Source organism: Panthera tigris, chromosome A1, assembly GCF_018350195.1.
Source record: "Panthera tigris isolate Pti1 chromosome A1, P.tigris_Pti1_mat1.1, whole genome shotgun sequence".
In the NCBI taxonomy this organism is placed as follows: Eukaryota; Metazoa; Chordata; class Mammalia; order Carnivora; family Felidae; genus Panthera; species Panthera tigris.
The window spans coordinates 173,159,698-173,175,603 of record NC_056660.1 but is presented as its reverse complement, the minus strand read 5'-3'; the positions used below and the strand labels follow the sequence as shown (position 1 = coordinate 173,175,603).

The 15,906-nt window shown below is 38.7% G+C and overlaps 1 protein-coding gene across 3 annotated transcripts in view; it reads left to right on the top strand.

The window, feature by feature from the left end:
• Window positions 1-15,906, top strand: part of SIMC1 (SUMO interacting motifs containing 1) — an 82,490-nt gene that overhangs the window by 58,819 nt on the left and 7,765 nt on the right. For 2 of the 3 annotated variants that reach the window (XM_042991909.1, XM_042991905.1), the window contains exons 6-9: window positions 1,732-1,884; window positions 3,787-3,915; window positions 15,455-15,611; window positions 15,717-15,801. In XM_042991909.1, coding sequence (XP_042847843.1) covers window positions 1,732-1,884; window positions 3,787-3,915; window positions 15,455-15,611; window positions 15,717-15,801 — 524 coding nt within the window. Of the gene's footprint in view, window positions 1-1,731; window positions 1,885-3,786; window positions 3,916-7,622; window positions 7,747-15,454; window positions 15,612-15,716; window positions 15,802-15,906 lie in introns of those variants that run through there. The other variant, XM_042991917.1, reaches the window with a different exon arrangement.

The following is a 15,906-nucleotide window of genomic DNA, read 5'->3' as shown; positions in this document are numbered from 1 at the left end:
TGGTTTTGGCTATTTTGGTGCTTATCTCTCTTATTAGAATATCTCCATAAGTGTGTAATAAACCTTGGTAGCCTGTGTTGTGACAGACTCAACAGCTGATGGAAGCTGAGTCCACGGGAGGGCTCATCATTTCTACACTTCCCTGTTCTTAGAAAATACCTCGTCATGTCTTTAAGTCTTTCCTCTTGGGCTGGATGGGTTTTCCAGAGAAGACTTCCAGTTTCCCACATGAAGGGTAAAGACCGGGATGCCAGGTTTTTAGAAGACAAGTGTGGGAAAATAGCCAGGGTCTCTGCACTCAGCATATGTTCACTTAGTGCTGCTGTTATGCTTTGATGCCCTTGCCTCCCAACTGTGCCTGGTGTCCTCGTCCAGAGACCCTCTGTTTTATCTCTCCACGATGTTAACCTGCAGTGTAGGGTCTAAATTTCTCTTAAAGAGCTTACAAACCATCATATTCGTTTTCCCTTACATCCTTTCATCCTCGCTTCAGAGAAAACTTGCACTGTCTTTTGCAGAGCTTATTGAGGATTCTTTTTCTTTTTTGGTAAATATGCTTACATAGGATTGCTCTTCTCTACTGCTAGTTTAGGATTCAGCTTTCTCAATCCTGCTAAGTCACTTAAAATCCATCCCTTTGTTAAAGTCATAGATTTAGATTAAAAATCATCCTGAAAGCATGATACACTTTCCTTATTTAATTAGTTAATTGGTTACCTTTGATTTTATAATCAGCATCTCGTAACTCACTCCCCAAATCAAAGGCTGGGACCTTGACGGTTACCTGCATCTAACCATATATCCGTCCTCCATCACCTACTTTTGCACCTTCCTGCACCCAAAGTGATCAGCATCTTGAATGTTTATCAATTCCTTTACTTTTTTATGTAGTTTTAGTTTATGCGTTCCTGTAAAGTATATGTTTTTATTTTAGTTCCTTCCTGCTATATATTAAAGGATATCATGCTATACATAATCTGTTGGGACTTTTATTTTCCACTTTATATTATAGAGTGTAAGATTTGTCCATAGTGTTACTTTATCACTGTAGTTTATTTTCACTACTATGTAATATTCTATTTTGTGACTATACTTCATTTTCTTTCCATCTTCTAAAATTTCGCTGTTGTCTCCCTTTTATCTTCTCCCTTGTGGCTCTTTAAAAGAATTATTTAGTCTAATATTAGTGGGATTTTAGGAAGGAAGAATATTAGAAGTGTGTATTAAGTCCACCATTTTTACCTGGGTTACCTAAGTGATCATCAAAAGCAATTTTGACTGTATGAGAATATGAGATGTTTTTACCTTACTAACTTTAAGAGCCTACACCCTATAGAATGTATGACTCCATTGCATATACTCTAAACCTTGTTTACTAGCATTAATGGATGACACCTAATCATAGAAAGCCAGCAAGGACCTCTTTGGTCATCAGGTCTAACTTTCCACCTGCTCAAGAGGCCATAGATAGTACTCTCTGACCTCAGAGGTGCCTTTCAATAATTAGAACTCACACAAATGTCAGTATTTTAGTTAGCTCTTATAACCTTACTACAGTTAAATGTGGGGTTTCCATTAGACTTATTTAAATATTGAAAATCTCCAAAGAGCCCTCTTGGTTGCCTTTGGGGAAATCTTGGGCCTTGGAACCTAGGTTAAGGCTGCAGTTTTGATTATCATATCATAAGACAGAAGTTTAAACTTTTTTTTTTTTTTTATTTTCCACTACAGGGATGTTATCAAGTGGTTGGTCAAAGTAGTGACTGAAGACGGATTAACTCAACCCACAAATGGAAATCAAACCTCTTCAGGAACAGGAATCTTGAAGGCCACCAGTAGCCATCCTTCTCCCCAGCCTAACCTGACAAAGAACACCAATCAGCTGTAAGGGGCAGACAGAAGTTGTCTTTCCCAGGGCTATTGGGATTTATTGCTTTAGAGAACAGCACCTTTCCTAGAAGAAGTTTCCACAAAATTAGTTAGCTCTGATAACATAGACTGATTCTTACTAAAGACTATCTTAGTTTGACTAAAGGCTAAATTCTAATGCCAAAGCTAAACAAAAGCAGATGATTTCCCTCTTAGATAAATAGGACTTCACTAAGTGAACATAAATTCACAAAGCTAAAGTGAAACGAAAGCTAGGGGATACTGACTTCCATCCCCTGGATTCCCAGAGACAGTACAGGGTTACAGCTACTCATTACTTCAGCTGTCCACCAACAAAAGAAGAGCAAGAATCATGGATAGTGGGTGTTCCAGCGGCCTGTAGCCTTCAGGATCCTACCAAGATCCCTCAAGGTCTCTCCTTCAGGCCTGGGAGAAGAGTAGCAGTTTAACCTGCAGATTCCAACAGGTTATAACAGCCTGTTAGAACAGAACAGGGCAGTCCCCATCACCTCAGACCACACTGAAAAGACCCCATCACCTCAGACCACACTGAAAAGAGATTTCCTGGCATTTCTTTTATGGGATTGAGAGTAGTCTTGGCATTTTTTGAGAGAGGCCAGGATTTTAGATCCAGAGCCGTCATTGCACAAGTAACCTACTATTCCAAGTCAGTCATATTGTTAAAAGCCAGTCACGCTTGACATTTCAAATACAGCGTTTGTGCCTAAATTCACAATGCTATTTTATAATCTGGTTGCATCGATCTGATTTACATATAAGGCCTATGGGTTTTAACTAACAGACAATCTTGTATCTAAAAGGAGAATGTTTAGAATGATAAAGCATTTGCTTGACAGATTGGGGGAGGCACTAAAGTAGGGTTATCCTAGAAATCCAGTTATAGAGACCTAACAGACGGGCAGACACTGTGCCTTCAGTGGAAGATAGTCTATATTATAATCTAAATTACTATGATTTATTATAAGTAAATAGGAGTAGAAATAAAAATAAGGCCCTCTAAAAGTCAGTTTATCGTGATCTTAATAACAACAGTAAGCACTACCATCTACCATTAATGAGTGTGTATCTGCCAAATATCTTACACAGCACTCACAACTTTATGAAATAGGTAGTATTATTTCCTCTATTTAGAGATGAGAAGACTTGGGCTCAGAGCAGTTTAGTAATTTGTCAAAAGTTGAACGGCTTGTCATTGCAGAGCCAGAAACTGATGCCAAAGCCCCTGGGCCACCTATTGTGTTACTAGCTGCAGATTTTCTGAAAACAGCCCTTTCTTCCATCACAAATAATAATGCATATTAGAAAAGACTGACTTCACGCCAGGCCCATCTTTCTGCGGGGTGGCCTACATTCTTTTGGTCACATCAGCCTGGCTATCTCCCCCATTTAGATCTGATGGGAGAGAGGGTCACGGTCCACCAGTTGAAGTTCTGAGACTGAACTTAGTAAAGGATAATTATAAGGGAACCAGTAACAGGAGAACTATATGATAAATATGTATTTTCTCCCATATCAAAGAAATTCAAATAATTGATAGTCATTCTGGACCTGTTTCTTTATCTGGAAAATAGAGAAGTTACAGGTTAGATGATCCTTAAAGTTCTCTAGATCCTATTTTCTATTTTTGAATTTAAAAGTAGCTTGCTTTTACAGCTCAACCACAGGTTCAGTGGTTCAGATAGTACGAGCTGGCAGAAGGGATTCAGGTAGGTGAAATTTCTAAATAAAAGCAGGCTGATGGCTCAGGTAGTTCTCCCTGACCTAGTAGGTGCTTTACAAGATCCTTTAGTACACTGGTGGGGGCCTGCTCCCAGCTAGCAGGGTGGCTCCTTGCCAGACGGTCCCACTCACTTGTGTTCTGTGTTCTGGACTCAGGATTGTGTGTCAGCTGCAAAGGATGCTGTCTATAGCCGTAGAGGTAGACAGGACCCCCACCTGCAGCTCCAATAAAATTGCTGAGATGATGTTTGGATTTGTGCTGGACATTCCTGAGAGGAGTCAGAGGTGAGTCTTACTTTTGTTTCTGTTTTATGTTCTGGGAACAGAATTTCAAAAGAAAATTCCAAACAGTAGTTCAATTGGGAAAGACGAGAACGAGGGATAGTTTCTGTCTCGTTAGTCTTTTGAAATAAAGAGGTTCTCAACTGATTATTTGAAACTAAGGCATAACCTCTTGAGAACAGGCAGGATGCCTTAAGTGGAGCCTGCAGTTTCTTACTTGATTCATTTGGCTGAGAACTTTACTCATCCCTCAAGGTTCAGCTGTTCTCTGATCCTCAACCATAGAGCCTGATTTAAATGTTCACTAAAGGCTTGGTGGATGAATGAAATAGGCATGTCCAATATTAGTGGAAGAAGAGGTCAGCCAAGAATGAAAACAGTTGGACCTGGAGAATAAGCCCAAACAGTAAGAATAAGGAACTCAATTTCTCTAAGCATGCATTAGTAAAGTGTTCCCTTAGAAGGAGACAAAGAAATAGAGTTCTTGGCAGGGATCAGTGATTCCTTCTTTAAACCAGTAATTTTAGAATCCAGACGAAAAATAAATAAATGAATGAATATGAATTCATGAATAGTTGCTGGTACAGGAAATAACTATGAGAGAGCCATTGTACAGTAGTGTCTCTTGGGTAAATTATCTCTATCAGAGCTCCATGTGTGACTTCTGATCCCCATCGCATAACTCCCAATTGGCAGGCGAGACTATTCTTCTACAGTTCTGGTTCCTCTATTAGAAGAAAACGTCATATCAAATTGTACTGTAATAGAGATTTAATTAAAATACCCCAGTGAGATTAAGAAAAACATTTATTGAGTCCCTACAATGACATGTGTCATTGTCACATTAGCTATCTCATATTTTCACATTTTCATACGGTATTCCTATTTAACAAATGAGAAAAATACTTAAAGTAGTGAAATCATTAGTCCACGGTTACACAGCTAATTGGATTCATAATACAAATTCAAACCCAGGACTTTTTGATCCCAAGTTCAGTGTTCAAAGGAAGCAATATGTGACAGTGGTCAGACTGAAGGAAGCGTACATAAATGCCATGCTCACTCTATCACTTTGTCGGGAGTATTTCATTTGGGTCCAACTCGCATGCCATTCATTCATATAAGCCTAGATTCTTATGAGAGATGGGAAATCTAAGGAATGGGTAACTGTAAACACATTTAGACCTAACACTGACAAAAACAATTTAAATAAAGCCTGACCCTGTTCTAAAACTCAGAAGGGGCAAATTGGCAACCACTCAAATTATACTAGAAGATACTTTATATAGCCTTTACCTTGGTTTATTTAAATTCTTTAAAGTTTAGGTATAATTTACACACAATTAAATTATATAAACTGATTTGCATAAGTATTCCATGGATTTTGACAAATGCATAACCCATGGCACCTATCATTTTCCAGCGACTCACTGATAGTATGTAGAAATCCTGCTGCAACCTTGCTAAATTCACTTATTATATCTAATAAGAATATTTTTGTGGTTTTCTTAGGATTTTCTACATACACAACCATATTTTCTGCAAATAAAAGCAGTTTAACATCTTCCTCTCCAATCTGTATGCCTTTTGCTTCTTTTTCCTACCTTATTACATGGACTAGCGCCCCCAATAGAATGTTGGAGAAGTGATCAGAGCAGATATCCTTGCCTTATTCCTAATCTTAGTGGGAAAATATTCAGTCTTTGACCAAGTATAATGTTAGCTATAGATGTTTCCTAGAGGTCGTCTGTTGGATTGAGGAAGCTTCTTTCTATTTCTAGTTTCTATAGTAGAGTGTTTTTATGAAAACTAGGTATTGAAATTCGTGAAATATGTTTTCTGCATCTATTGAGATAATCATAATTTTTCTCCTTTATCACATTGTGATGAATTATACTGATTAATTTCCTAATGTTAAACCAACCTTCCATTCCTGGAATAAAAAATCGTACTTGGTTGTGATATGTTACTCTTTTTGTGTATTGACAGATTCCATTTACTAATATTTTATTAAGGGCTTTTGCATCTGTGTTTACAAGGGATATTGAGCTGTAATTTTGTTTTCTTATAATGTTCACCCTCACTCATATTTAAAGAAATATAAACTAAAACTACGCTGAGGTGCCGTTTCTCACCTACCCAAATAGTAAGAATTTTGAAGTACAATAAATACATTCCAGTAGAGAGGTTTTGAGGGCACCTGGCTGGCTCTTAGTAGAGCATGTGACTCTTGATTTCAGGGTTGGGAATTCAAGCCCCATGTTGGATGTAGAGATTACTTAAACATAAAATCTTTAAAAAATAAAAATAAGAAAGAGACAGAGAGAGAGAGTTTTGAGAAAGCAGGTACTCATATGTTGCTGGTGGGAATGCAAAATGGGCAGACCTGTTGGGAATTCTGCATTATCTAACAAAAGTAAATGAACATTTGTCTCTTGACCCAGCAAGCTCACTTCTAGGAATTTGCCCTGAAGATACACTTCTAACAATATGAAAATACCATATGTAGGATTTTCACTACAGCATTGTTTATAATTGTAAAACATTAAAAACAACCCAAATGCCCATTCATAGTGCAGTGGTTGAATATCCATAGTACATCCACACAATGGAGTATTATGCAGTGGTAAAAAATAAATAACAAACAAATGAACAAATAAATAAATAAAAGTAGGAGCAAATTTTCTGAACTGATTTCCAAAATATATTATTGAATAAAAAAGGCAAAATACAAAAGAGTATGCATAGTAAATATATGTATCTTTTTGTAAGAAAGGAGAAATTTTTAAATGTACGTGATTATGATCATTTGTCAAAAAAGGAACAAAGTTAAGAAAAATGGCAGACTGAAAAAATGGCAACTGGCAGACTAATCACATTGCTTACATTGAGGGGATGGATGGCAATGGGCTGGAAGAGAAAAGGTACTAGGCCAGAGTGATAATGGTAATACTGGTGGTGATGGTGATGCTATAATACTTCTAAGTACAAACTTCTTTGTATATTATGACTTTTAGGCTTTGGGGGCTATTCTAATGTTTTATATACTCCAAAAAGGAAAATAAATCAACAAGAGAGTTGAAAGATAAATCAACAAGGGAGAGCCTAACATGGAATACAGACAAACTAATCTGTGCTTTAAATAAATAACATAACCGGGGTGAGGGGAGGTGGATGAGGGGAGGGGTGTGAGGGAAAAACAAGCCCAAGTAACTTTTTTTTTTCACTTTCTATTTTTAAATAATTATGGATTCACAGGAGGTTGCAAAAATTAATACAGAGAAGTCCTACGTACGCTTCACCCTGTTTTTTCCCCAGTGATTACATCTTACATAACTATAGTACAATATCACTAACAGGAAATCGACACTGGTATAATCCACAGATCATATACAGATTTCACCCAATTTGCATGCACTCATTTGTGTGCAGTGTGATCACATGTATAGACTCATAGATTCATGGAACTACCGGCACAATCCAGATATGCAGAACTATTCCATCTCCACAAGGATCCCTTTCCTTTTACAGCCACACCATCCATCTTCCCCAATCCCTGGCAACCACTAATCTGTCCAAGTAATTTAAAACACAGTATTTGGACTAAATATTCTCAGGCTAAAGAGAAAATGAAATGTAAATAAATTTTGAACTCTTTTTCACAGAGGTATTAAGTTAACAATTCAAAAATTATCTTATGTGTATTCTAGGATTAAACAAATAAATGTATTGTGGATAATGAGAGCCAAGTTTCTCACTGTCAGAGAAGAGAGTTACACATATGAAAAGGGGAAAGGATAGAAGGAACCCTGTGGTGCTGGATTGGAATTGGAGGTATCAATATGAACTTGTGGTTTCTAATAAATATGGAAAGATAAAGAAATAGATATAGATGTGTGACAGTGCTGTGTGTGTGTGTGTGTGTGTGTGTGTGTGTGTGTGTGTGTGTGTATTCATTCATACATCTTTTTCCTACCTGTGCCCACTGAGAGAACATAAAAATAATTACACTTGAGTGGCAATAAGCTAACCTAGTACCCAGATCTTTGTTTCTAAATACCAATTTACCCTAAAAGGAACAAGAGTTCCTTGAAGGAAAGCATAATTCCACAGCTGAGGTAGGGAAAAGTACAAGATGAACCTGGAACATCTTGTGCCAGAAAGTAAGGAAATGTTCAGACTTGTCCAAAGACACACGAGCCAGCTTAAAGGGCTTCACTGACCAAATCTGGGATAATTTGGCATCAGAATAAATATTGACAGTAAAAGACTATAAAAACTATTAAATAAAATAAGAATCTATAATTCTAATACTGACAGGAAAGAAGAGAAAGGACTTTCTTCCTTACAGTTGAAAGCCAATTAATAAATATAAGAAGAAATGACGAATTGGGGAAAAAATGCCATTTGACAACCAGCATGATAATAGCTAGTTTAGGTATAAATGGATATTAAAATGGTGAAAGTTTGTGGAGTACCAAGATATTTGCATAATCTCAAAGTGTATTGCCACAAGATATTAATTATAATAGGGAAAAAATAATAGTGGAGGCCCTACCTTAGTCACTAAGTGATCAAGGTTAACACCAACAATAAGGTAAGTTGGCATCTTGTGCCTTTTGATATGATGCACTGAGAAAAACAAAACATAATCCTTGTAGTACTCTTGCCCCAAAACGCATAACCTCAGTCTAATTGTGGGAAAATAATCAGACAAATCCAAAATGAGAAACATTCTATGAAAAAAACAGACCTGCACTTTTAAAAAATGTCAGTGTCATGAAAGACAAAGTACAGTAAAGGAACTAACTGTAAAAACAGACAATACAATGTGTAATCTCTGATTTTCCTTTGTTATAAATAGCATTACGAGGACAATGAAAAAAATCTGACTAAAGTCTGTGGATAATATTATGTTAAAGTTAATTTCCTGATTTTGAGCATTGTATTTGATTATCTAAGAGAATGTCCTTGTTTTTAGGAATTATACACTGAAGTATTTAGGGGTAAATGGGCATCATGTCTGCAGCTTACCCTCAAATAGTTAAGAGAAATAAATTGAAAATCAAAGACAGAAGGATAAAGAAGATGTGATAAGCATTTGGTGAAAGGCATTAACAGCATTTGGGAATTCTTTGTACTATTCTTGCAACTCTTCTGTGTGTCCAACAAAAGGTTAAAGGAAAAAAGGGTATGTTTATTGTAAATAGCATAGAGTCTGGCTTTTTGAGTCAGCTGACAATCCCTACCTTTTAATGGGAGTTATTTATTCCATTTACATTTAATTGTTGGTTTTATATCTGTCATCTTGCTATTTGCTTCCTATTTGTCTCTCCTTTGTTCACTTTTACCTCCTTTTCTGCCTTCTTTTGGATTATTTTCAGTTATTCCATTTAGTCTTTCCTATTGGCTTTTAGCTTTTTTTAATTAAAATTTTATTTTGGGGCACCTCGGTGGTGCAGTCAGTTAAGCATCTGACTTCTCGGCTCAGGTCATGATCCCCCAGTTCGTGAGTTCAAGCCCCCCCCCCTGCATCAGGCTCTGTGCTGACATCTCAGACCTTGGAGCCTGCTTTGGACTCTGTGTCTCCTCTCTCTCTCTGCCCTCCCCCACTCACGCTCTGATTCTCTATCAAAAAATAAATAAACATCAAAAACATTTTTATTTTGACATATATTTGCATTAGTTACAAGGAAGAGTACAGAGAGATCCCATGTACTCTTTAACCAGTTTTCCCCAGTGATAACGTATCACAAAACCGTAGTGCAGTATCACAACCAGAACATCTAGATTGGTACAAGCCAACATACAGAACATTCTCATCACCACAGGGATTATTCATGTTGCCCTTTTATAGCCATATGCCCTTCCCTCCCACCCCATCCCTTCTTAACCTCTGGCAACTAATCTGCTCTCCATTTTTACACTTTTGTCATTTCAAGAATATTTTATAAATGGGGGTGCCTGGGTGGCGCAGTCGGTTAAGCGTCCGACTTCAGCCAGGTCACGATCTCGCGGTCCGTGAGTTCGAGCCCCGCGTCAGGTTCTGGGCTGATGGCTCGGAGCCTGGAGCCTGTTTCCGATTCTGTGTCTCCCTCTCTCTCTGCCCCTCCCCCGTTCATGCTCTGTCTCTCTCTGTCCCAAAAATAAATAAAAAACGTTGAAAAAAAAAATTAAAAAAAAAAAGAATATTTTATAAATGGAATCATACAGTATATAACCTTTTGGGGTTGGCTTTTTACACTCAGCATAATTCTCTAGAGATTCATTCAGGTTATTGTATCAGTAGTTCATCCCTTTTTATTACTGAATCGTAGTCCATGGTGTGAGTGTATCTTGGATTTTCTGTAACCATTTACCCATTGAGGATATCTGTTGTTTAGTTTGGGACTGTTATGAATAAAGCTGCTATAAATACTCGTATACAAATTCTCATGTGAACAGAAGTCTTCGTATCTCTAGAATAAATACAAAGGAGTATAATGTTTGTATCATGTGTCCGTGACATGTTTAGTTCAAGAACCTGCCAAACTCTTTCCCTGAGCAGCTATACTATTTTACGTGCCCACCAACAATACATTTGTGATCCAGTTTATCTGCACCCCAGCCGGCATCTGGTGTTGCCACTGTTGTTGACGTTAGCCGTTCTGATAAGTCTGTGGTGGCGTCTCAGTGTGGTTTTCATTTCTCTAATAGCTAATGAGTGTGAACATCTTCTCATGTGCTTAGTGTAACTTCTTTACTGAAATGTCTCTCTTCATTTTCTAAATGGATTGTTTGCTTTGTTACTGTTGAGTTTTGAGAATCTTTTTGTATTCTAGGTACTACTTTTTCGTCAGATCTGTGGTTCGCAAGCATTTTCTCCCATTCTGTAGTTTCTCTTTTCAGCCTCTAAACAAGGTCTTTCACAGACCAAAAGTTTTAAATGTTGATAAAATACAATTTATCAACTTTCCTTCTATGGATACTTTTGTGCCAAAGATTCCTTGGGATTGTCCATATAGATCTGTGTCAGTGTGTTATCTTGCATATAGGGACAATTTTATTTCTTCCTGTCTAGAATCTTTATGCCTTTTATTTCCTTTTCTTGCCTTACTGCACTGGCTAGAACTTCCACAGCTATGTTGAATAGTCGTGGTAAAAGCAGACATCTTTGCCTTTGTTAATGACCCAGGGGAAAACATTCAGTTCATTAGTTAATTATTGATTAAAATATAAGTTCATCGTGAATTATGATGCTAGCTGTGGGGGGTTTTTGTAGATGTTCATTAACAAGTTGAAGAAGTTCCCTTTTACTCCTAGTTTTCATCGTGAGTGGATATTGAATTTTATCAAATACTTTTCAGCAAATTATTTTTAATAATTGCCCTTAGAATTAGAATATGCATCCTTAACTTACTGTAGTCTGCCTTGAATTAATATTATGTCACTTAACACGTGATGTAAGAATCTTAAAAACTTGTACTTCCGTTTACCCTGCTCTCATCCCTTGTGCTTTACTGTCATACACTTTTACTTTTACATAGGTATAAACTCCAGAATGAAGTCACATTTTTGTTTTAAACACTTAGTTGCTTTTAAAACAAATTTAAGAGATGATGTGGGATGGGGCACCTGGGTGGCTCAGTTGGATGAGCGTCCAGCTTCGGCTCAGGTTATGATCTCATGGTCTGGTCCGTGAGTTCCAGCTCAGAGCGCTAACAGATCAGAGCCTGGAGCCTGCTTCGGATTCTGTGTCCCCCACCCTCTCTCTGCCCCTTCCCCTTCCTCCCTCTCCCTTTCTGTCTCTCTCTCTCTCTCTCAGAAATAAATAAAACATTTTAAAAGAGAGAGAGAGAGTGGGGCATCTGGGTGGCTCAGTCGGTTAAACGTCTGACTTCGGCGCAGGTCATGATCTCACAGTTCATGAGTTCGAGCCCCGCGTCAGGCTCTGTGCTGACAGCTCAGAGCCTGGAATCTGCTTTGGATTCTGTGCCTCCCTCTCTCTCTGTCCCTCTCCTGCTCACGCGATCTCTCTCTCTCTCTCTCTTTTAATGTTTATTTATTTTTGAGAGAGAGAGAGAGAGAGAGGATGTGGGAAGGGTCTTTCATATTTACCCTCCATGATATTGTGATTTATAATAAGAAATATATATAATTGGTCTTCATCCCATTTTTGGCACAGAGCTAAAACCCTTGGAATTTCCTAAGTGAGGAGAGCTAAAGGTGCCTTTTATTATGTTAATAAAGTCGCTTTTGGAATATCCCTAGGGTAGGTATGGGAGCTGGTTGTTAGGAGAACCAACTGTGTCCCAGCCCCCAACCCCCTACCTCCACCTTCCTACGGGATGGGGAGAGAGGCTGGGGATGGAGTTCAATCACAAATAGTCAATGATTTAATCTGTCCTGTCTATCTAATGAAGCCTCTATAAAAAAACCAAAAGGACAGGGCTCAGAAAGCTTACAGGATAGTGAACACAGGGAGATACCAGGAGAATAACAGCCTCAGAGAGCTTGGAAGCTTTTCACCTCTTCCCATACCTTGTCCTGTGTATATCTTCCATGTTCCTGAGTTACATCCCTTTATAAGAAGCTGGTAAACTAGTAAGTAAAATCTTTTTCTGAGTTTTGTGAGCCATTCTAGCAAATTGATTGAACCTGAGGAGGAAGACCTAGGAACGTCTCATCCACAGCCAGTCATCCAGAAGCACAGATGACAAACTGGATGTGAGGGTGGCATCTGAAGTAAGGGTGGAGGGAGTCTCATAGGATCCATAACCTGTGGGATCTGATGCTATCTTCACGTAGAGAGTGCCAGAACTGAGTTAACTGCTTGCAGTGTCAGAAAAAAATGTATACATCAGACCCACATCGTTACCATTTCTGGTATTCTTTCTTGAAGATCCAAGTTCCATTTGGTGTCATTTCTTATCTACCAAAAGAATTTACTTTTTAAAGTATTCTTGTAGTGCGGGTCTACTTATAATAAATTCTCTCAGCTTTTATCTGGAAATGTTTTTATGTCACCTTCATTTATGAGTGGTGTTTTTACTTGATGTAAATTCTAGGTTGATAGGTAATTTTTCTTCATTTATCTTAAAGTTGTTCCATTTTCTCCTGTGGTTTGCTAATGAGAAGTTCTTAGAACATGTTACTGCAGTTCCCCTATATATCGTGTGTCTTTTTCTCTGACTGCTTTATTTTTTTTTTCCAGCAATTTGATTATGATGCCTAGGTGTGGTTTCCTTTACATTTATCCTGCTTGGGGTTTAGTGAGCTTCTTAAATCTGTGAGTTGATGTTTTTCATCAAATTCGGTAACATTTTGGCCAGGATTTTTTTGCCCCAAACTCTCAACTTATTCTGGGGATTCAAGTACATATATGGATTGCTTGACACTGTTTCACAGATCACTGAGATTCTGGTGTTTTCTGTTGGTGTTGTTTTGCCTTGTTGTGTCTTGACTCTTTTTTTCTGTTTCAGTTTGGATAGGCTCCAAGATTCCCAATCATTTCTTTCACAGTGCCCAATTTGCTGTTAAGCCTAAGCAGTGGTGTCTTTTTTATTCTTTTTTTCCATTTCAGATATTATATTTTTCAGATCTGGTGTTTCCATTTGATTCATTTTTAAGGTTTCCATTTCTCTTTGCTAGTAGTCCCCACCTACCTAGTCACTCATTATGTACGTCTTGTTTTTGAAATTCAAATTTGAATTGCTGTAGATCATTGTACCTCCATTTCCTACTCTGGCCAATGCATGAAAATGATCTTTTTGTCCTTTGTATATCTCTGAGTTTGCCACCTGTGGATTATAAAACCAAGACAACCGCGAGCCCTGCAAACAAAGTTAGAAGAGAAAATACAGTTTGAAATAAAAGGTTATTGAATAGGAAAACTGTCTTGTGAAAGAAATAGGGCAAATACACAGTACAGATTGGACTTTAAAAAGAATTTGGGAACTATCTTGCAAATGTAATCATTTGGAGTTCCTTATATCAAGAAAATGTGTCAGAGAAAATGTACAATGATTTTCAAATCATTAAAGAGATAAAATGGATAGTCACAAATTATTGTTGACTTTTTAAACTTTTGAATAGTAAGAAGCAAAGGTTAAAAATATTCATTTTGCGGGGCGCCTGGGTGGCGCAGTCGGTTAAGCGTCCGACTTCAGCCAGGTCACGATCTCGCAGTCCGTGAGTTCGAGCCCCGCGTCAGGCTCTGGGCTGATGGCTCAGAGCCTGGAGCCTGTTTCCGATTCTGTGTCTCCCTCTCTCTCTGCCCCTCCCCCGTTCATGCTCTGTCTCTCTCTGTCCCAAAAATAAATAAAAAACGTTGAAAAAAAAAGAAAAAGAAAAAAAAATATTCATTTTGCTTTTATACAAATAATATATGTGCCTGACGCAAAAGCAAAGGGAAAGGGAAAAAAGAAGATTAAAATAATAAACTCTTTGTGCTTTATCCTTTTTATAAATGGCAGTGGCACGAAGAACCCCCTACTTTTCCAGATGTTGCAAAACTACAAAGGGCAAGATGTTACAGGAGAAAGAGCTCTTGGATCAGGGCTACCCGTGCTCCTTACAGCTGCACCTCCTTAAGTGCTCATGAGCTATCTGCTCCCCGGAACTGCTGTGACCGACAGACCTGACAAGGACTGACAAACCTTTAAGAAAACACCTTGGAGCAGATGCATCTGAGATTTATACCATTCTTCTAGAAGCTGACATTGCTTTCAGAACAATGAGCTTGGTTCACCTTCCTGAAGCACAGGAAGTTTTGTCATTTTGTAGCCCTCCCTCTCTGAGACTTTGAATATTCTGGAGCCCACCCTTGCTGGTCGAGCCCTGCACTGGGTAGAGTGACAGAGTCAAGGGCAAGAGCCCTCTGGGACTCTCAAGTCCTGGACTTGAAATTTAAGAGGCTGCAGTGCCCACAGCTGTGTATTTTTTACTTTATTCGTTTTGTCCAGGTTTCTCCTCTCTGGAGAAAGGCCTCCTGCCTTGAGTCTTCTTTGCTCTTCCTGGACCACTGTCCCATGCCTCCTCCTCCATTAGAAGGCCACTCGGAGTCCCCTGACCAAACGTACTCTCTCCTGTTTGTGTGTCTGGAGCACCACAGGCAGCTCACGTACACATGCGCTTGCCCTGCGCTATATTTAAGTTCCCGTCGCGTACCGTCTGCCCTTGTTCAACAGTCAGCTTTTGGAGAGAAATACCTTCTTTTATTTACCTTGATGTTCTTTGCTGGGCCAAACAGTACCTGGCACACTGTGGACACTCAGAAATATTTATCTCATATGAATTCTCTTACAGTATGAAGTTATCCTTTTTCATTTGTCCTCAACTTATCTTTCCCAAATGTCAAAGACTTTTCCCTCTTTCTGGCAGTGGTTAATTCATGAACAAATCCCCCTCTGCCCTGTCCACAAGCTTTGTGACTTTGTAGGCCCCTGTCGTATTCCTTCTTAGCCGTCTCTGCTTTAGGACAAACGTTAGCACTTTCAGGGGGAATTGTGGTATGTGTTCCTTGAAGTAGTTGTGATGGTTAACCTTTCTGTTCTCCACACAGAGAGATGTTCTTCACTACGATGGAGAGCCACCTTCTGCGCTGCAAAGTGTTAGAAATCATATTCCTTCACAGCTGCGAGACTCCCACCCGCCTGCCCTTGTCTCTGGCCCAGGCCCTCTACTTTCTGAACAATTCCACATCACTGCTCAAGTGCCAGGTACATGCTTCCCTGCTTTGGTCAGGCCTAGAACACCTTCTCCCCAACCCTTGAGCTTCTAATTGAGGAAGGCATCTACTACCACCTGCTTTTACTTCTCTGCAGTCGGATAAAACCCAGTGGCAGACGTGGGATGAACTGGTTGAGCATCTGCAGTTTCTGTTATCCAGTTATCAACATGTTTTAAGAGGTAAGGAGCATTTGTTCACAAATAAGATGGTGTAGGAGCCTCACAATGGTCATTATTATGAATTGAAGTTAATAGGTGATTCTAATTTGTTAGCCTAAGTAAAGC